The sequence below is a fragment of the Megalops cyprinoides genome, chromosome 1 (assembly GCF_013368585.1).
Source record: "Megalops cyprinoides isolate fMegCyp1 chromosome 1, fMegCyp1.pri, whole genome shotgun sequence".
NCBI classification, from domain to species: domain Eukaryota; kingdom Metazoa; phylum Chordata; class Actinopteri; order Elopiformes; family Megalopidae; genus Megalops; species Megalops cyprinoides.
The window spans coordinates 16,079,820-16,100,631 of NC_050583.1; the positions used below are offsets into that span (position 1 = coordinate 16,079,820).

Genomic DNA, 20,812 nt, shown 5'->3' on the forward strand with positions numbered 1-20,812 from the left:
ATAATCAGTCGGCAGTGTAGCATAGCGGTAAGGAGCAGGACTCGCAACCGATAGGTTGCCGGTTTGATTCTCCACTGGGGTGCTGCTGTTGTATCCTTGGGCAATACTTGACCCTTAACTGCCTCAGTAAATACCCAGCTGTATAAATGGGTAGCGGGAAAAAATTGTAACCTATTTAAGGCGCTCTTGGATAAAAGCGTCTGCCACATGCCAATAATGTAATTAACTTTCCAAATACACTTGAGGATGAAGTACGTATAATCAGAGTGCAGTTATTTGAACCAAGATGCAGTTTGAACAGATTAATTTCGTCTGTGGCAGAAAATAGTGATTGGTCTGTCTTGACTGCTGAAGGGAGTTCATTCCACCACTAGGGGGTAGAGTAGAGTAGAGAAGACGTGAGAGAAAGAAAAAGACCCTACCTGTTCAGAAGTTCATGGCAGATCAGATGTATAGATATGAGGCAAACCAGTGCATGTCTCTCAGCATACTGCCTGCATCAGTGACTGAACTCTGTGCAAATAATTTTATAATAAAGAAACATCTCCACATGTTTGCAACTGTACAGTAGTTCTGTCAGTCAAAGAAGATCTTCTCAGTACAAGCAATTGAACAAGTCATTAAATCATGGCAGCAAATTTGTGGGTCTTCTAGGGATCTGAAATCTCCTTTGATAAGACTAAAAGACACGTTTTGCATGCACATGGTGGGGGGGATACAAAAAAGTATTTTCCTCCAAAATAAAAATCCTTTATTGGTACAAACCACAACTGATGCACATTGTTACACATTGTTCTGAAAAAGAAAAAAACTCCCCCTCCCCTATATTTCCTTGAACAAACTAAATCTTTCAACTGCCAGTCAACTCACATTCAAGTAGCAACTGGGTGAAAATACAGCAAAATAAAAACAAATTCAAATGTTAAAAATAAGCCTTAAAATTACAAGCAAAATAAAAAACCCTTATAATTTGGTAATGAGGCGAGCAGGTCATGGTATTCATAGAATGTCAGCTAGACCAACATATCCTACCACAAGCACATATGTAGTAAAGACAGGAGCAGACACAGGAAAGGCAGAGACCAAAACCTCATTACTGTTCAAACTAAAATAAAAGTGAAATTTGTGACACAAGATGACTTACCATCCATTAAGACATTCAAAAATGATCAGTCCATCAGAATGTACTCGGGTTATTCCATCAGGACTCCCACAGTTACACTCTGTCACATTTCTTACGAATGTCTTCAGGAAACACTGAAATTAATGACTGCTGATCAGAGGGGGACCGTAGAAAACTGGAATTTTTTAACTGTTTTCAACCAACTCAAGTCTCTGAAATACAAAGCATCACTGAAACCTGTACAGTGCCTTTGTGCGTTTTTTTGTGGGAGTGCAGCTTCTTTGAAACCTGTAGAGTGGGATTGCGTGTTTTTGTGGGACTGGTATTTCTTGGTAGCATCAGCAGGTTGGAGATGCACAACTAAAACATGGGGAAAACACACAATTTGAGAGAAACGAAAATCACTGCTACATACTTTTTGCGCACGACCCAAAGGAAGGAAAAGAAAAAAATGCTTCAGCCGAGATAAGCCTTTGTATTAAAAAGGTTGTGGAGAACAACATGATGTAGAAGTGAGCTGTTTCTGCTTTGGAAAAGGCTTGTGAGTATGGCAGAAAGGGGCGTGGAGGGGGGGGGTTATGGGAAGGAGAGTTTCAGTCTATCTGTACTGGTAGTTCATGCTGGGCTCTCCCCTCCCATACCCCACTGGACTGCTGAAGGAGCCCTGGTTTCCCCCATAGCTTGGATTGGCTGCTCCTGGCACAGTGAAGCTCGCCTGGTTGTTGTAACCTATAAACGCAGACAAAAGTACAGATTTTAAAGTACTTCTGTACAAAGCCATAGTTTTGATCACCTGTCTTTCCCACATAGTAAATCTCTCTGCCTGAGCGCTTCAGACTGGACTGATTAAAGGAGTATTTTTGTTAATAGGCAATCACATTAAAATACCAGGACTGAGCTATTTTTGCCACAGAGATTCTGACCTTGGTAGTTGCTAGCCCCCCCTTGTCCGGACGGCCCTCCCCCGTAGCCACCCTGTGAGCTGGAGGGGTAGGAGCCTCCTGACTCATATGTGCTGTTGCTACCGTAACCTAAGAACAAATTATCAGCACACTGTCAATCCACTGTACTGTTCACCCTCTTAACAGTAACAAGCCATTTTTCAACTTTGTTCTGGCCTTGGACACCAAGTCCTGAGAGATCCAGTCAGCACAGAGCCACAACATGAATAAGCTTTTCCGGCTCTCTGGAGAGCAGTGTCACATTCTGACATTTTAGAAGAATGAGCGTAACACTACCTTCAACAGCCTGGAGACTTTACATTCACACTGTGCTGAAGGCCATCCATCCTGGGGCAGTGTGCCACTTGAAACACACTTGTATGTTTGATAAACTCGTTTGACTAAATAACTTGTATTCCTTCCACACCAAAACAGCCTTCGTGCCACTCTTCAGAGGCCCTTAGCTCTCACCTTCATAGCTGTATTCTTGGCTTCCTGCACCCCCAGTCACCTGACTGGGGTAGGCAGTGCTGTAGTTGGGGTAGCCACCTCCTCCCTGGTTCTGGCTGAAGTTCTTTTTCCCCTGCCCAAAGCCTTGGCCGTACTGATTATAGGAGCCTTGTCCTGGGGGAGGGGTGGCCTGGTAGCCTCCCGGTGCCCCACCCGATGACGCGGCCCCAGCATACGGTGCCTTCCCCCCCTGGTGTAGAAGGGGCTTCTTGCCGGGGGGTTTGGGGGCTGGAGGAGGAGGGGCGGAGTATCCGCCATCGTTTTGATAGAAGGTGCCAAAGCCTCCAGCGCCAGCCCCCGTTCCTCCACCTGCAGAGTTGGCCGACGGCCCCATAGCCCCAGCACCTCCAGCCCCAATTCCATCACTGGCCCCACCATTGTTGTAGTAGTTATCTACAGGAGGAAAGGGTAAGACACTGAGTGCTGGATCAGTGGAGAAACATGGAAAAAGGAAGAGCTAGTGTGACATCACACAACTGTGATGTCACTCCTGTTGGGTTACATCTACTGGTCGGCTTCAGATGTTGGATTACATGTTCAGTTAACATTACAACAAAACGTACATTATAAAAGTGAAGGAAGTATATAACTTGGCATACTTCAGTCACATTCTTTTGGTTATTAATGAGAGATACTGGCTTATTTCAAGGACAAACACTGCAAACAGATTTGTTTCTCTGTCCCCTCTTCCTTCATGGGACAAAACATTTATTTAAAAAAAAAAAAGAAAAGAAAATATCTTCATGGACTCTCTTACAAACAATACATGATTCTAAAATAAAAAAGACAGTATCGTGCAAAGAGTCAGCAGCGTCATTCCATTTAAAAACCATTGAACCGAGGGCAAGGAAAAAAAAAGGCCAAGATCATCCTCACATTCACCATGGTGGTAAATTACAGGTACAGCACGTTAGCACACAGCAGCCATTCAAGTTATAACCAGTGTACATCCCTCATGCAAACTGTTGCAAACATGTAAAGTCCAGAGTTTTGCAACTTCCATCACAATTAGCAAACCCTCCTAAACCACAAAGACAATCTTTTATACACACCCCCGCGCGCGCACACACACAGATTTGGAAGCAGTCTGAAGAATAAGCAGAGTAACACTAGTTCATGGGTGCATAGAAATTAATGTAATGTATCCCATACACAAAGTTCAAAAGTACAAAAACTGCAGTGAAAGGGTTTTCTTGCTATTAATACTGATAATCAAAACACAGTTCTAAAAATTGGAAAACACGACATGTCATGATTACGGTTTGAAAGAAACGGAATCCAAGGATGACAGAAACACTAAATCCAACCCCACAGTTCCCCCCCCCTCGCCTTAAAGCACTTCTCTTATTTTACAGTCTTGGAAAATTAAAGCTTTTTCTAGTCCAAAACACAATCAGATTTGTAGTCTGTGGGACATCTGGGTGGGTTTGTGGGGAGACTCTTCACAGCAGCAGTGGTGTACTGTAGATGGGAGGCCTTGGAGGATCATGTCCACACTGGCACCTCCTGCTTAGGGAGGCTGCCGTGGGCTTTTTCACTACACGAGCTTTGTTTTTTTAAGGATCGGATGTTCTATGACGCAAAATCGTGGTAGCCATAGCAGTCTGAGACAAAGTCACCTAAAGAGTGAGACAGAGCAGAGAAGAAAAAAAAATTAGGTTTTTTTTTTGCCCTTAAAAAGGCAGGTACTGCCATTATTGGGATTCTTTTGTTTCTTTGACAAAAGTGCGATTTTGTTAGCAATTTTTTTTTTTTAGATTTCTCTGCTCCTGTCACCCTCAAGATGATCTTTTCCTCAGAACATGCTGCTGGGGGATTTTCCGATTTGGGGGAAATCAATAACTGATGGATAGAGTCCTGCGGCTTAACAAAGCAGAGAAATGTAAAACTGTTACAACACCACCAGGAAGTACAATAAATGAGTTTTTTTTTCCTTTAGTACCCACTCTGATTCACAAACTCTGTCTTTTGAAATCAGGAGGGGGTAAGACCTACTCCCAAAATCCCATCTACCATCAACCTCGCTTTAGACATGTGTGATAGTTATTTTTAAGTCAAAGAGAAATGTCATGTGTGGAGTATGGAAAGACTTCTGACATAATTCATTGCATTAGTTAAGGTAGCCGTACATAGAATGTTATAGTGTAGTGCTCAGTACAGTCAAGTATGTGCGCTTTCTTCATTTGAAACACCGTGCCAAGTGTCTCAGATGAAGTATTCAGCACTTACATACTGGTTTGTTATGACGCAAACAGCCACATCTACACCGTGGCAACTGTGGCTGCTGGTATTGTGCTGAAGTGGTGTCACCACCCCTAAGAATGCACATTCCTCTAACTACATTGTAGCCAGCTGTCCAGTGGAAAGCCTTTGAAAGTGAAAAAGGAGGAACAGAGAATCAGCACTCACTATATCCAGAGTTTCCATTGTTCCCATATCCATAGCTCCCATAACCGCCTGTTGAAAAAATTGATACACAATGTCAATCATTTTGTAAGATGCCGGAATACCTGCAGCGTATCCTTTCACAATCCCATAAGGCCTTGGGGTTACATTATTCATGCACATCTTTTGACCATTTTGAGATTTTCATATACTTTGTAAACACAGTATTTATGTTCTACCTTGATTATAGCCACCAGCATTGTTGAACCCTCTTCCTCTCCCCCTGCCACGTCCCCCTCTCCCTCGACCTCTAGGATTGGCAGCTGGATCTACTGGAGCTCCGCCCATCATGCCAAACCCAGGGTTGTGCTGCCAGGACAGAAGAGAGTGACAAAGGGACCCCCATCACCACAATTACATTCGTAACGTTCAAACACAAGCTGTGTGCTTTTCACCGATAAGTGAAGTGCTTTCATTCAAAAACCAAAGATGGAAGAAAAAGCATGTTACCATCGGAGGGAGTTTCTTCTTTTTAGCAGCCTCTGTGGTGGAGCCCTCTGGGAAGAGCCTCTCTAGAGCAGCCAGGGCAGCGTAAGCCTTCGCCACCTTCTTGTTGGATCCAGTTCCTTGGAATTTCTGTCCATCAATCTCCACCTAAGGGACGCCACAAACTGTCAGTCACACTAATCAAACAGCTGCAACACTGACAAGAAAGCCTTCTGCGCTGAAATTAATTAATTCATACCCTCTGTTACATTCACATCAAAAGAACTGAATGCAAACATGCATTCAGAGACGAGCACAAAATTCAGACCATGCAACAGACCCAGCAAATGCTACCAGAATCAATCACTAGAGGTCAGCATTAGCTGCACTTTACTGTATCCAGACAAAGACTTGCTGAAAGCTGATGCATTTTTTTGACCAAGCACTGATTACACTGGGGACATACAGACCACAAGATTCTCCTAGTCTTTGCGTTTGTTTAAATAATTGTGCCACTCATATCATTTAGAGATTCGGTGTACAAGTGCATTCCTGCAGGCGCTGGCAAAAAAGGTCTGAAAAGTAGCAACCAGCGCTTGCCAATGCAGGGATAATGAGCGCAGCACAGAAATACAGTAAAAATGCCTTTGTGATACGATTAGTGCAGCTGAAGCCGTGCGCTGTGGGTGACGCAGACTCACCTCCATGACGAAGCGCTTATCGTGGCTGCCCCCGGTCTCGGAGATGAGCTCGTACTTCAGCCCACGCCGCTTCTCGTTCAGCTCCATCACTGGGTTCTTGCCGTGCTTCGTCAGGATCGGGCCCTGCTGTCGGGCGTTCTGTGAGGGGGAGGAATTAAATGTAGTTCAGCTTATTTTCAATCTCCAACCGGGCACACCTGGGACCGGCCGCAGCCCGCAAGCTCACCTCAGCAATGTCAGCAGCTTCCGAGTTGGCGGCGCCTGTGGCAGATGGGTCAGCGGCGGTGGTGGGCGTGGCCAGAGGATTCGCCTCTGCCTCATTGGCCCCCTCCTCTGTTTTCACTGGGTCAGCAGTCTTCAGCTCTACCCCTGTGGGCAGACCCATGTCCTGCAAGACCTGTGAAGGATAAAAAAAAAAAAAAAAAAGTCTAATGCTGATACAATAATGAGCTAAGCTAATGCGACACAACTGACATTTTGATTAAATGATGTGAAAACAAAAAGTCCCCCCGATCAGCATTGTGATGAACAAGAGCAGCCACCAATGCTTTCTGTGATTAGTCCATTGAACAGGGAACCATCATAATGACCACACACAGACAGGAATCCAAGAATGTCTCTTGACAGTGCTCCTTCACATCCCTCTGGACGCTCACCTTGACAGCCACGTGCAGCTTGGCAGTGCGCTTGGACGGACCAGAGGCCTCAAAGCTCTTTCCGTCCACCTCCACGGCCATGGTGAAGACGGGTACGTGCACAGGCCCTGTCTGAGACACCAGCCTGTACTGCAGCCCCGGCTTCAGCTGGTTCAGCCTCATCAGGGCGTTCATGGCCTGGGGCGGCTCCGACTTCTCATCTGGGGCTGCGGAGGGGGAGCAAAAATGCAACACGAGTCATCGCACTACAACCCATACAGGACTCAGATTGGTCTTTATTATTTTGCCTGTCTGGGGAACATTTCGGCAAAGAACACCATCAACCACAGCATCACTGGTGTTAGCTCTTCTGTTAATTCTTATTTAATCGATCAACTGATTCAAATTCAAATGAAATGCTGGCCCCACACCCTGACAGTGAAGTATGTAAGACCAGTGTTATGCTACGTACATTTCTTCTGCAGTTTTTTCTTCTTTTTGTTGGGGCTCTTGTCATCGGCTACTTCCTCCTCCTCGATGGGCCTCTTCATGGGAGGTGCATACGTGGAGCTTGGTGGGATCTGGACTGTAAGGCAAAGCCACAGAATTCAGTTACCCAACGGGAGCCAAGACAGAGAATGCACTTTAGTATGCATCATAGATCTCTATTGTAAGACTTTTGGGACTGTGTTTACCTGTGTAGTCAATTGGGGTGTCACTCCTGGGTTTTCTGGGCATTTTGGAGGGTAGAGAATCCATACCCAAGACTTTGTGCAGCTGTCCAAATGCAGCCAGCCTCAGGGCATGCTGAGGATAAAAAAAAAAAAAAAGGGAGGCAAAGGTCACAGGATGTCTCTCACACACTGTAAGTGGACCATACATTATTCATCACTGAGCAAATGAGTGTACAGTGTGCTCAGCCCATTCCAGACAGGTGAGCCGAGACTCCATACAGTGTGAGGAGGGGGCAGATGAGATGCACCTGCGCGCTCTGTGTGATGTCCTCACGCTGTTGGCGGTTAAGGTGACTGATGGCATCTGTTGTCTCTTTTTCACATGGATCTGAGATGCCAGGACCATCTGGGGAGAGCCAGCATTTAAGGTTTGGAGAGGTCCGATGGTGTTCCAATACATGCAGGCATTACACAAATACATTACACTACGCAATCACTTGGAGCAATTTAATGGAGAGTTGTTCCCCCTTCACATGACAATCCATGGGCCTTATTCAAACTGGCAGCCGTACTAGGCTGAAATTGAGGCAAGATTCCCACATGCCAAATGCCATGAGACTGACTGGCTACACATGACACTTAAGAGGTTGTTCAAACATCAAACCACACTAAAACTTTAATACAATATAAATCCTCCCATAACCAGTGAGCTGAAGAGAGTGTGCAAATTCCAGAAATTTAAGCAAAAGCAGCTGAAATACGGTTAGATACACAAAACCAAATTTTCATTCGACTGGATAGTAATTTGTCTTGTCAGCCAGCTGGCCCTTTTTACCTGGTGTTCTAAAAAAGTCCTTTTATTCCAAGGCTTTCTTATATTGTCAGGAAATGTATTCAAAATTGTAGCCACTGTTATAATTCATTTATGGACAGTACTTCAGGGCACAACAGGATTTTCACTAGCAGTTATGCTACCATATACCATGTTATCATCCATGTTACAACCCTATGTGCAACACCTATCACACTCTATAAACATGAATGGTAAGTCAGTGAAAGGTTGCAAACCAAGCCTTTTTTCAGTCTAATGTAGCCAGTGAGTGAATAAAGTCAGCTAGTCTTCACATCTACCTGCCATCAGAATTCCTGACGCCAGGCACTCTAAAACTCTGCGAAGAGCTTCTCCTGCTCCCATTGGTCGGTTCCCTGTCCCAATTGCTTTCTCACAAAGCAACTCCAATGGCTTTAAAGGAAGAGAGAGAAAGGAGAGATATTTAACTTGTCCTGCATCAGCTTCCTCTTGGAATAGTCTCAAGAACAGGGAATAAGCTATATTTTACACTAGCGAATATGAGAAAACTATATTCTTTTACTGCTATATAACTGTCAAAATTATTGACACATCCCCAAAGAGTCTTACACACAAAATCAAATAAAATTAAATCTGTGTCTGTATGTAGGAATGGTCTAGGATCTGTCCCAATGTGTTTTCCAGTCTCATAAAATATTATAGAAAAAGGCTGCAGCAAGTACAGAAAAGAGGGGTGCCAATAACTGTGACATTTAATATTTATGGAAATAATTTTTTTATTTGACAGATGTGTCCATCAAATCATTAATAAAATAAAATAAATTCCACATGAAGGAAAGATTCGAGGTATTATTCGTTTTATAAAGAAGCTTTCAAACACGAACTAAAAGCCGCAACCACACACAGAGCAGAACCGCAGGCGTCAGCGCTGTTCCTAGGCAACAGTGACAGCTGCTGGGTGGGAGGTGGGGCCCACTTACCCATCCCCGCAGCGGGGCCCAGGTGGGGACCCGGGAGCATAGGTCCCTGAGGATGCGGATGACGATGACGCACGACTTCAGTCCATTGGCCCTAGCCTGCGGACACAACCAGGAGGAGGGAGGGGAGACCGCGACTTAGCCAAGAGTCCTGATAGATGGGATCCAGCTTTCAAAATCCGTCAATATTGTGCTTGCCCTTTCAGCGCTGTACGTAGAAGCTGTACTGTGCTCTGCTGGTTGTAATCTGGCTGTGGTCAACCTGCTTAATGCAATCTTCCAAATAATACATCTCAGCAGTTTATACTTTCAATTACTTACTAGTATTACACTAAAATTAGATTAATTCCATGTATTATTTTATCTTGACTTGCATTAATTCAGCAGTTACTATAACCGATTTGGGGGCGGGTTAGTTTAAAATATACAAAAATATGCAATCCTTTCTCATTTGAGGTTAGCTGAGAGATACTTCTCGTCCAGGACTGAGAAACTACTTCCTAATGCACTTAGGACTACTTACATGCAGCAAAGAAGAAAAAAAAAAGTTAAGAATATGCAAATTATGATGCGCTAAAACCAATTTCAGCTTGATACAGACGCCATGAAAAAAAAAAAACATTTGAGTAACTTCACACTTAAATTCTCTACAAACAACGACCTTACACAACTTTGCCAGGCTGTTTTATCACGAACCCCCAACCCCAGTATGAACAAAAAGCTGGAAAAGGTGCAATATTCCCTCTGAACAGGAAAAAGCTGCATCACGAGCAGAGCATGGTAGATTTGACTACATACTTTACATGAATACAGCAGAGATGAACACAAGTACTGTGTGGGAGAAAGCAAGAGTCTGAAATGATCCACTTCACAACAGTATGACAAATATTACAGCAATGCGAAAGTCATATTAATATAATTCCATTAAAGGCAAGAGCTCTTGTTAATATCAAGACGTCAAGAGAATCGATACGGTGATCGCTGCCTACACCATCGGAAATATTGCACCTGAGGATAGCAAACGTGAGTTAGTGATCTACACCTTCTGCAGCAAGTATGTGCGATACATATTTCATTATGCCTGTTAAAATACTCAAAGCATGTGGATTAAAAAAAACTCTGATAAAGCTCCAAATAAGAAGAATGGTGTAAAACAGGTTTTAGCTGATCACTGGAGAGTGAAAATCAAAGTATGGTACTTTGTTTAAACAAACACACAATTCTAATGCCAAGGGGAAAAGAAAATTCCTGCATTGATCATTTCAAAACCATCTAATACGTGATAAGACACTATGAGGGTGAAACACTTCAAATGCACAAAAAAATGTAGAAATAGATAAAAACTCACTACTTCAAGACAAATAAAGACAAAATGCAAACCTGGAACCACTTTGCGTGGCGAAGAGACGCCAAGGCAGTAAGGCATTTCTGCCTGTCCAGAACATCCGGGGGATCGCTGACTGATAGCGTTTCTATTGGCGGGTGGAATAAGAAGACAAGGTACAGTTTGACCAAGGGGGGTTCTGTCACACGGCCAGGGGGAAGAGGCAGCTTTCCCAAAGCACAGGCAGGAGGGGGGGAAGGGAGGGGGTCCCCCGAGAGAAAGACTAAACACTGACCACACCCTTTATCACCTCACAGTGAGGGACTGACCAATTCCTCAATAGCATCATGAAGTGTTACTTCAGGCTGAGATGTAGGTGTATATTAGGGCCCCTATTTTTCCACTACCCTGGAATCAGTGAGAACTGACCCTAGAAGGGGAATTTCATCTTTTTCATTTTAAATGGCAAACGCTTCAAAGCCAAAGCAACTGGCCATAACACAGTCATATCGGTCATATCAAAATAGAACTAAATAGTGTGCCCTGCCATTAATTAAAAACGCAGCAAATGGCACAACATGAGTTAAACGGGAAGTGCTACTCCGTTTTATTAACCACTAAAATAAAGGGGAGGTGCGCACACTGACTGACACATAACTAGACTATGCAGGAAGCACAATCTGCCCAGAACACTCATTCAGCAGGCTGTAGACTTGGTGCGTGTCCCCTCCCCCCAGCCTCGGTGAGCACTAATGCGATTACCATGTTTCACAAGCACACACATGCAAAGTAGCGCTAGACCTTTTGTTTTTTTAACTGGCCGATAGCTTGACCATATTGAGAAGGAGCAGACAGAAAGACAAGGGGTCGTGTAGCCTCCCCTTAACCAAAGTTATCTGGTTAATTCTGCACTTGTACCAGAAAGCGTCTCTCTCTCTGGAGGCGACAGTAAATTCCTAACATTGGCTGATGGCCGAAACCGGTTAAAAACAATAAACGGTGAAATATTGAAAACAGGAACCTCACATAATCTGCCATTTTTTTAAAAACTGAAAAGTAGTGGCCCTAACATATAAGTAGAGCACCATATTACTCTATTGTGAGGGTGTATCAGAGGCTAAATCATTGCTCCATAATATTTGAAGGTCCTCAGAATACACACAAGGTGTATGTGTGTGTGACCAGGGGGTGGAACCCCTCCCCTTTGCCCCTTTTCGGGTGTACTGCTTTGCCCCTTCCGAGACAGAGAGCGTCCAGTTGGTCAAAGGTCCAGCGTCCCTAAAAATTGACAAACTAGAAGGCTTGATAGAGATAATCAGATTTTGAACCACAGGCAGTAAAAATCAGATGCACAGTCTAAAAACAAGTCTACACTGCAGCAAAACTGATGGCTTCACCGGCCCAAATCAGGGCTTTCCCCTCAGCATGGGGTTTAGATAAGGCTAGGCTCACATGTTCGGCAAAGCCGCTTTCTAAACCACACCTGTATTTCAGAGCTACAGACTCAGCAGTGCTACCTTCCTGTACCTTATGGGACCTTACTCTTCAGATTGTCCTTGCTGCTGTACTCCTCTTGAAAGACCGAATCTATGAAGGACCATCAAATTTCCCCCGAATATTTACCACACGGGCCCCGTGAGCAGGTGTGACGCTCATGTCAACCACACAGATTCAAAAATGTCCTAACGTTACCTAGAACCCATGCCATTCGGCTTCACAAATTTCAAGTCCACGGTCTTACACCATGGCTAGTAACCAGAATAATACTCAAAGGCGGCTACTCATTTTTGCTGCAATACAAACTGTTCATACAGTTCCACTATAAACACATGCAATCTTGTTTTTTTGTTTGTGTTTTTTTTTTTGTTTAAGAAAGCCTTCAAAAAGTATCAATTTCTTTTATAAGACAGGGAAGAGAACAGGTTTTAAATCATGAAGTTACTTTACTGTGTATTGGGCCATCAAAAATTCTACACTTTAAGTGGAACACCGGCTAGTCTAAAGAGCTATAAAACATAGCACACTTTTGTATATGTAACACTTATGCATCTCCAAACTTGGTTGAAGGCCCAATAAACAATATGTGTCTGGTACGCCTGTCCTGGGGATGACCCTGGGTGAGGGCGGGGCCCTGAGGCGGAGCCTACCTCCCGCGGCCTGCCTCTCGGCCTCCTCCCGCACGGCGGGGGACGTCAGATGGATGGTGAGGGTCAGCACCGGCTCCTTGGTGCTCTTGACCACGATGGTGGCTTCGCGGATGCACTGGATGATCTCATACTTGTCCTCTGTGATGGTCTGAAGAGGGAAGCACACGGAGGTCACTGCATGCTCCACTGGAGACAGGTCCAAGCCGCCACTCTTCCGAAAAAACAGCCCTCAAAACCATAATCACTTTCAGGCAATTGAGATACATTTTACTCTAGTCCATTTTGGCACCAGCCGGGGAAGAAATACTTAGTTTTTAAACCTTTCCAATATCACAATGTCAATATGAACATCTCAATATTTCCTTCTCAATGCCAATCCCAATGACCCAGATGCATTCCTAATCCCTTATACAAATAGGATATGGCCTTTTGAATTAGTACACTTTCCCAATAATAACGGAAAGGTGGTCGCGTGGAGGATCGTACCGTGAACTGCACAGACAGGTTCTCGGCCACTTTCTTGAGCAAGGAGATGGTGGGCTTGTCCTTACAGAGTAGCACCAGCTCCAGGTCCAAGTCCCCCTTCAGCAGGAGTCCCTTGGCCACCAGGCCCACCCTCATGACACCCCGTAGGGTGCGAGTGGCCTGCTCGGAGGGCTTCGGCTCGCTTTGAAGTGTGATGGGGGGGCAGCACCAAGAATGCAAAACTTAGTGACAATAATACAAGGCTCCTCTCTGCTTGGCAACTGAGATGAAGTTTAAGGCTGGAATAGCAGTGATGCTGTAGTTCTAACCTTCCAATGCACATTCAGCTTAAGGCAAGCATAGCGGTAATCTACCCTAAATTCTGCCCACAGCACTCCCTCACCTCTCTTTCTCGGTGTCAGCATCAGGCGCGTCAGTTTTGGCCCCTCCCCTCTCCTGCTCATCCAGCCAGTCTGAGACGGCCTTGAGGGCCCTCTCTGTGTGGGACACCATGTTCTGCACGCCCTCCAGCTCCTCCTGGGTGGGGTAGACCGCCGAGTGCTTCGCCATCACGTGGCGGTCATCGTTCACGAAGATGCGCATGGGTCTCTGGCGGAAGGGAGGGGGCTGGTAGAGAGAGACAGGGGACAAGTTCACAGTAGAATGCACGAGGTGCAATGCAATTTACTTCAACATTTAAAAATCTATTTGCAACTCGTGCAGACTGGAGAATGAGAGCCATGAGGAAGGAAGAAGAATGAATACAACACTCCACCAGAAAAACAACTTTTAAAGGCCACAGTAGGACAAGTAAAAAAAAAAAAAAACAGAGGTGGGGTGGGGAGGGTGGAGAGACCAAACCAGGAAAGGATGAAATTTCACCACTTTAGAAAAGTGTAATTAAGACTGTATGCTTAAAAAAGAGACTGAAAATGCCTGCCTGAAAAAAAACAGTTCTGCACATGTACCAAATTACCCTACTGGCAAAGGTTCAGTGACTCTGTTCTTTTAGTACACAGCCAAAACAAAGCTCTAGTGACTTCAAGCAGAGCTGTACATTAAATGGCAAAATGCCCCTGAGATCAGAAGACTATTTAATGATGACCTCAATTTAGTTATAGGTGCTTTAGCAAGTCCTTGATTTGAAACACTCAGAGCAAGAAGACTGCAAGGAGTTTCATAGGTGTATGAAAATAAAATAAAAATGTGTAAAATACTATGCAGAAATAATTTATCTCAGGGAATATATGGGAGTGGAGTTGGGGGTGTGGGGGGCAGTCTCCATCAGCTCTTAAAGCATTCATTTACAAAAGCAGGAACACAGAAACTGTCAATGCGCTGGATCGGGATGCCTACACACAGCTTTAATAAGCAAAAATCAAAGCATGCAGGGCTGCCGACACATGGAAATTTGCTCAGAGTGAGTAAGTATTAAATTAGCCAGCAGAGACGGAACACGAGAGTCTTGGGGCAGCAGGGAGCAGTGCGGGAGGCGTACCATGGCTCGCTCGGACAGTCCCTCTTCGGGCTCCTGTGTGGCAGCGATGTAATGCTGGTACTGGCGCAGGTCCTCCTCGTAGCACAGGCAGTCGTACCAGTAACGCAGTTCCTCGTATCTGCGGGTACGGTTACAAGGTCACAAAACAACGTGCAACGATCCACGCTCTAACAGCTCCCACACTCCTCCAAATTTGAAAGTGGTTCAATACACACTAAGTAGTGGTGTAGCATGTTCAGAAACTGCAGGTCTCTGGCTGAACATGACAAAGATTTTCAGCAGTGTAACCCCATCACAGAGCCCATCTCTGATATGAAAACCTGAAACGGTTCAGAAGGCTGCTCTGAAGGGCTCTCAGAGACCTGCTATATCTCAATGAAGCAAGGAAGCAGTAAGAGGTTGAAAAAGCAGTTGAGACTTGAAACTCACTAGAAGCCCTTCACTGGAGACATAGACACAACAGCACAGGGTATAAAGGGGGATACAAGAGCTGTTAGCAGAAGCAAAAAACCAACTGAGTAACTGGATACCCTGTTAATGACAACAATCAACTAATTTAACCGACTGCATTAACACTGAACTAAAGCAAATTTTCAATAGCAGATGTCCAAGGAATCCCTTTATTCATTGTACATAATTGTGCTGTAACATAATTCATGTCAAGGACCCAATCTTCCCTACATTCTCCTCTGTGCCTCTTTGGCAGATGAACTTAGCACGGGTGGAGAATACCCCCGCTGTCACCTCCCATTATCTGCTGCATGACATCATCTCCATGATACTACCTGCAAACTGATCAAGCAAGCAGGTAAGCCTTACACGCAAAGGCAAGCTGCTGTTTCACTCAACCATTTAAGCTCACTGGCTGAATTTCATCGTCAGCCGCCTGGAGCCGGGACAAAAGAAAAAACAATTACGGATATTAAGCTTAATATCACATGACATGAGACACCTAAACACTCCCACCCTCTAAGCCTTTGATCCTAATAAAAAGCCTGAAGAGATGCTAGTAGTTAACACTGCCTCTTCAATCTCCTCAGCTTGCCTTTGAAGAGCTGAGCAGCATACAGCTCATCCTGAAACAGAGACTGAAGATGGTCTGCCTCGGAACTTTCAAAAAAATGTGGGTAATAATATTTAAATCGTAACAGTCAAATCACATGTGTGTCGCAAAACATTCAACAGCTTTCTGAAAATAAAGTAAGCTCCTGTGGTCTCACTCTGAATTAAAGGCTCCAATATTCCATTTTCATACAAGCTGGGCTCAGTTACAAGTGGCTGTTCAAAAGCATTCACTGAGATTCACTCTCTGGACCAGGAAAGCCAAAAGAAACTGGACACACTTTCAAAAAAAGAGAAAGGTTTCAAAAAGGCTTTTTTTGCCCCCAATCAAACAAATTCTCACCACAAAAAAAAAAAATAAAAGACTGACACCATTCGAAAACATAGTTAAATGCCAGGCAAAAATCAATTTCCAAGCTTTTGAGTGCGGAATAAATGATAATCTTTTTACTGAGGCCAGTTTAGGAAGTTAACAGAAAGGACTTGGGATTGAAAAGCACTCCATCAACGTGTTGGTGCCAAGAGTTCACCGCACACTGACTTGAAATGCAGTGCAGAGAACCAGACCAAGGAAATGATTATTGGCCTGGCTGAAGGGCTCGCCTCGTTCCAATTTCAAATTTTTCCTTGCAGTTACCTATCGTAGTCTTGTGGGTGAAGGCGCCGGCCGTGCTGTATCAGGCTGTCCCAGTAAAGGAGCTCCTCATACGCCAGGCGCTCGTCCCAAACCGGCATTGGCACCAGCTCCACCCGCTTAGCAAAATCACCCCTTTTCTGACCGCAACCTCTGCCCATCGCCTGAAATCAAACGGTCAGCCTTTCAACCCACAGGGATACAAGGCAAGCAAGGAAATTCTGGATTTTCTTTAAAAACTCTTTTAAAGAGAGGAATGCTTAGCAGTGCCCAAAACACTTGACTTGGGTTAAAAAGACTGAATTGGGACTGATTTTTGGTTGATTACAGTGCTGAATTTGGATTTCTCCTTCTGTTGCTGTTGGTACTGGGTCTCCCAGAAAGCTTTGGGTTCTCTTTGTAACATTTTAGTGTGCTCCCCTTGCCAGAAATCTACCTATCAGTCATCAAACTTAAATTGCTCCAGTCCACTCCATCCCAGTGTGCTGCTACTTCCATGCTGGATGGTATTAAATTTTACTTCACAACAGGTAACCTAATGGGCTACCATAAAAAAGCATTGCAGGACTTATTTTAAATGTTTTACACTATGTGAGAACAGATACAGGATAAAAGATTTTTGAACGAGTGAAGCAAATCAACTGTAACACACACAGGGCCTGGTATTTAACCCCCGTCAATGGGCACTCCTGAAGCTCAATGCTCCTGTTTCCACTGTCCAAAAATAGCCACCAGAAACCACTCCCGCTGCACTATTTCTCTTTACAAATGATGCTTATTTAAGTTGCGCTGCGAGTAGCATTTGAACAGGGTTGTGGAGATGTTTCAGCAGTGTAAGAATACATATACGTCAACCACGACATTTGAAGCTGAACACCTAATTCATAAACAGCCATTAATTTCATTCATTGGCGATACGTAAGCAGCCCATGTTATAAAAAGAGCTGTGATTGGAGAGCAAAATTCAAGGGGGAGATCAGGGCCTCCAGGGTTCATACTGGATAACGGCTTTATGAAATCACCTTGGTTTATTGCAGCCACCCTTCCATAATCCTGCTTAATCCATTCAAAGCTTCCAATGGACAAAGCAAATGTACTGCCATCTCGCCCAATGACAACCTTGCAAGACACAGCCCAGCTGCACAGCTAATATGCTACATCATAGGTCAGCTAAATGAACTATGCAATCACCTCCCAAACCCCAAAGGCCTTCACTGCTCAAAAAACCTTTCTTTAACATTTCCTATGTAGTCACGAAAATTAGAGGAGGCAGCAAAGGCCACTTTCATAGCTGACATAGTTGATGAATAATCTTAATGCTGAAAGGCCTAGTTACAGAGGAAAGTCAATCTTAATTTGTCAACTCCACCAGCAATGTCATTGATTTCCCTGCAAGGCAACGGATGACAAAATGATCTAGACAGCCCACATCCATCCCGTGATTATCACCAATGTGGGGGTGAACTGGGCAGACAATCATCTGCTATAGCCAGTAGGCGATTTGAGGGGGATGCTATGCCCCTTGTAAGCAAAATGACCAAAATACAACCCCCTTGTTAACCTGCCATCCTCCCTCTCTACCCCCTAGTTAGTAGCAGAGAGAGTCCTGCGTGTGCCATCCCCCCTGTTAAAAATTAAAAAATCACCTACTGGCTATAGCAGGCTGTTTTATAGTGATGCCCTCTGCTTGTCTTAAACAACAGTCTCTAGCAAGCAGCAGTCAACATGGCAAAGTAATATTTTATGATACCTACCCTGAGGGGAAATGTAACAACCCATTGATGCAGATGGAAATGAAAACCCTTGACTGTATTAAGCCAGAAAATGAGTGTTACAATAAAAAAGAAGCTACGATAACAGGTGCTCTGGTGTCCAATTTGTCCCCGGTGATTTTAGTACGCAAGTTAAGACATTATTTGTCAACATATAATCCTAGTAGATATACAAAAACTAAAAGGGAGTGTGTCATTTTTTTCATAATACTATGGGAAACATTTTCATTACACCCAGGGCAGTTAATTAGATAGCCAAGTTACAGTTTCATAACTTGTTATACAGCCATCTAAACTGGACTTATGAAATTAATTGTTTCACTAGGACTAATCACTACGTATGTCGTAGAAGCTTATCTGAAACAACTCATGTCACACTGTTATATTATGTCTGATAATCCTGTCCATTGGTCTACCAAAGAAACTGTGGTAAACCATTTTAAAAACAGTATGGTCTCACTGTAAACTAGCCCAGATCTATACACCGTGGTCGGTTAAAAGAAACCACGACTCATCGTGACAACACTTGGTGTTGGCAGGGTAGGTTTTGAACAAGCTACCACCTGAAAACATCACGTAGCGATGTAGATAGAGAGTTTATTTGCAAGCAGTGTGATGGTGGCTTGCTGGTTACCAATCTATCTTGTCCATCTAACCAATTCAATTAACTCGTGCTAAAGGCCAGATTAATAAACATTTCATGACAGGGGATGTATAACTCGACACAATCAGGAAGATGGAGTGGATCAACGACGCTGCGCAACAAGACTGCACGCTCAAGGTACACCCCAATCCTCCACCATTTTAACCCCACACCCCCTTCCAAATTCCCCAGTCTCCGTAATATCAAGCTACGGCCTGTGCACACACTTCATACACATTTAGCTAAGACGCGCTAACTAGCTGCCAGGGACAAAGGCACGTGTATCGCAAAGAAGGCTGCTAGCTACGTAACCTGAGTAGCACCACCTCCGCGGATAAATTCACGTTTAACTAGCTTCCCACAACCGCTACCTCGGTATCTACTGATTTCGAGGCCGCCATTTTACCCTCACAGCTTCTCATTGATCAAATGAATGCTCCATACTCACTGGTGGGCTGAAAAATGCCGGCTGAAGCATTTAACGGTAGCAACACCGGTCACACGCGGCCTTCTTTTCTTATTAACTTGGCTAGCTACTGTAGTTGGCTAACTAGCTATTGCGAAAAAACAAAAACAATCCCCACAACAATGAGATATGAAACGGTCAGAACCCCCGCAAAATGAGTTGTAGCTTGCTAGCAACCGCTAACTAGCTACTTAGCTACCAGCCAGCTAGCTAACGTTAAACAAAACAATTCTCGACCACAAAACATGGGTCCTTTCAAGCTAGCAAAGTAGCAAGCAAAAAAACGGTGTAACGTTGGTACGTAAGTTATTTCCCGGCATTTCAGGACAGCTAGCTATGATCATATCAATGTCGGAAAACTGACTGGCAACTTAGTGAGCTAAAACTGTTACCTAGGTAGACTAACCGTTAAGATAACATAAAATTAGCTAGTCAGCTAACAAGCTGTGTCGAATAGTACCTTCTGTGAGCGAAGTTAGCCAGCCTAGCTACCAATGGGTGCCGCTATTTAGCCGCCAATATCTCTCAGTAGTGTGTGGTCACAGATTTGAAATACTTCTACCCGTATATACAGACACATGCAAATGTATCTATTTAGCTACATATTATAGCTAAGTACCTGTGATTCTGTTCTCACTGCTCGGCCGTCGACCACCTTTCCGCTGCAATGAAAACCGCAGGCCAGGCCCGACTCGACGAACACAAATGTACGTCATGAAAGGACTAACGAGTAGCCGAGGCCAGAACGACGACACGTGACCTCAAAGGTAGCCAACCATGTCAGACACGAGGCGGGTTATGACGCTTTATTAATGTAACTGTGTATGAGCGAAAATCAGTTCGTTTAAACGTGATTTTGGTGATGAGAAATAGCCTGTTTTCACTTGTTGCACATTTCTACTGATTGTACTGAAAATTCTGTCACATTTAACAATTAATTGTAATTATATTCACCAAAAATATCAAAAGAGTAGTTTTACTTGGAATTATGAAAAATGACATTAAGGTTCACAAATTTCATGTTTAATTACGGTAGCTGTTTGTAATTATATATTCTTGAATACATTTCACGTCCATAAATGCGCATGTAGAGCTGAAAGGTCTGGTGAAATCTAGCAAGTCCTGAAAACAAAATGTTTACAGAAGGAAATATTCATTTGGAAAAGTGCTTGTTTAGTTTGTATGGGATCATTTTGGCCAGATTGTTAAATGTCACTGGACTTTGATAAGCAATTCTAATGGAAAACTTATTTTTGGACTGACTTTTGTATACTGACAGCATTCTTGTTAGAATACACTGTATACAACTGCAGGACTGAAGGCAGAACTTTCGAAATACAGTATTTTCAAGGAAAAGAAAGTAATACATAATTTTTTATTTGCTTCATACGCCATACTCACCATGTCTGATGTCCTTATATATTTCAATTTCTGGTAGTTCACTCACAGTTGTTAGCTTCGTAGTGCACGATGCATTGTGAAACATTTGCAGCAAAACTAATTCAAGGGATTCATATTGCAAACAAAACATAGTAGATGCCTCCTAGATGCAGAAAAT

General features: G+C 43.9%; 1 protein-coding gene across 4 annotated transcripts; it reads right to left on the reverse strand.

The window, feature by feature from the left end:
• Positions 1-739: 739 nt before the first annotated feature.
• Positions 740-19,956, reverse strand: ilf3a (interleukin enhancer binding factor 3a). Of its 4 annotated transcripts, XM_036524910.1 has the most exons (21): positions 19,874-19,956; positions 16,377-16,537; positions 14,678-14,795; positions 13,583-13,806; positions 13,201-13,381; positions 12,715-12,862; positions 10,624-10,715; positions 9,247-9,342; positions 8,587-8,698; positions 7,764-7,861; positions 7,477-7,588; positions 7,254-7,367; positions 6,803-7,008; positions 6,373-6,543; positions 6,147-6,284; positions 5,470-5,613; positions 5,199-5,328; positions 4,984-5,031; positions 2,536-2,967; positions 2,047-2,154; positions 740-1,852 (listed from the first exon to the last, which is right to left on the reverse strand). In XM_036524910.1, exons 2-21 carry the CDS (start codon positions 16,532-16,534, stop codon positions 1,722-1,724), a joined length of 2,961 nt encoding a protein of 986 aa, XP_036380803.1. In that variant the 5' UTR covers positions 16,535-16,537; positions 19,874-19,956; the 3' UTR covers positions 740-1,721. The 4 variants fall into 4 exon arrangements, with proteins under 4 accessions (XP_036380803.1, XP_036380819.1, XP_036380811.1 ...); XM_036524926.1 differs by lacking the exon at positions 16,377-16,537; XM_036524918.1 differs by lacking the exon at positions 2,047-2,154.
• Between the last annotated feature and the right edge of the window lie 856 nt (positions 19,957-20,812).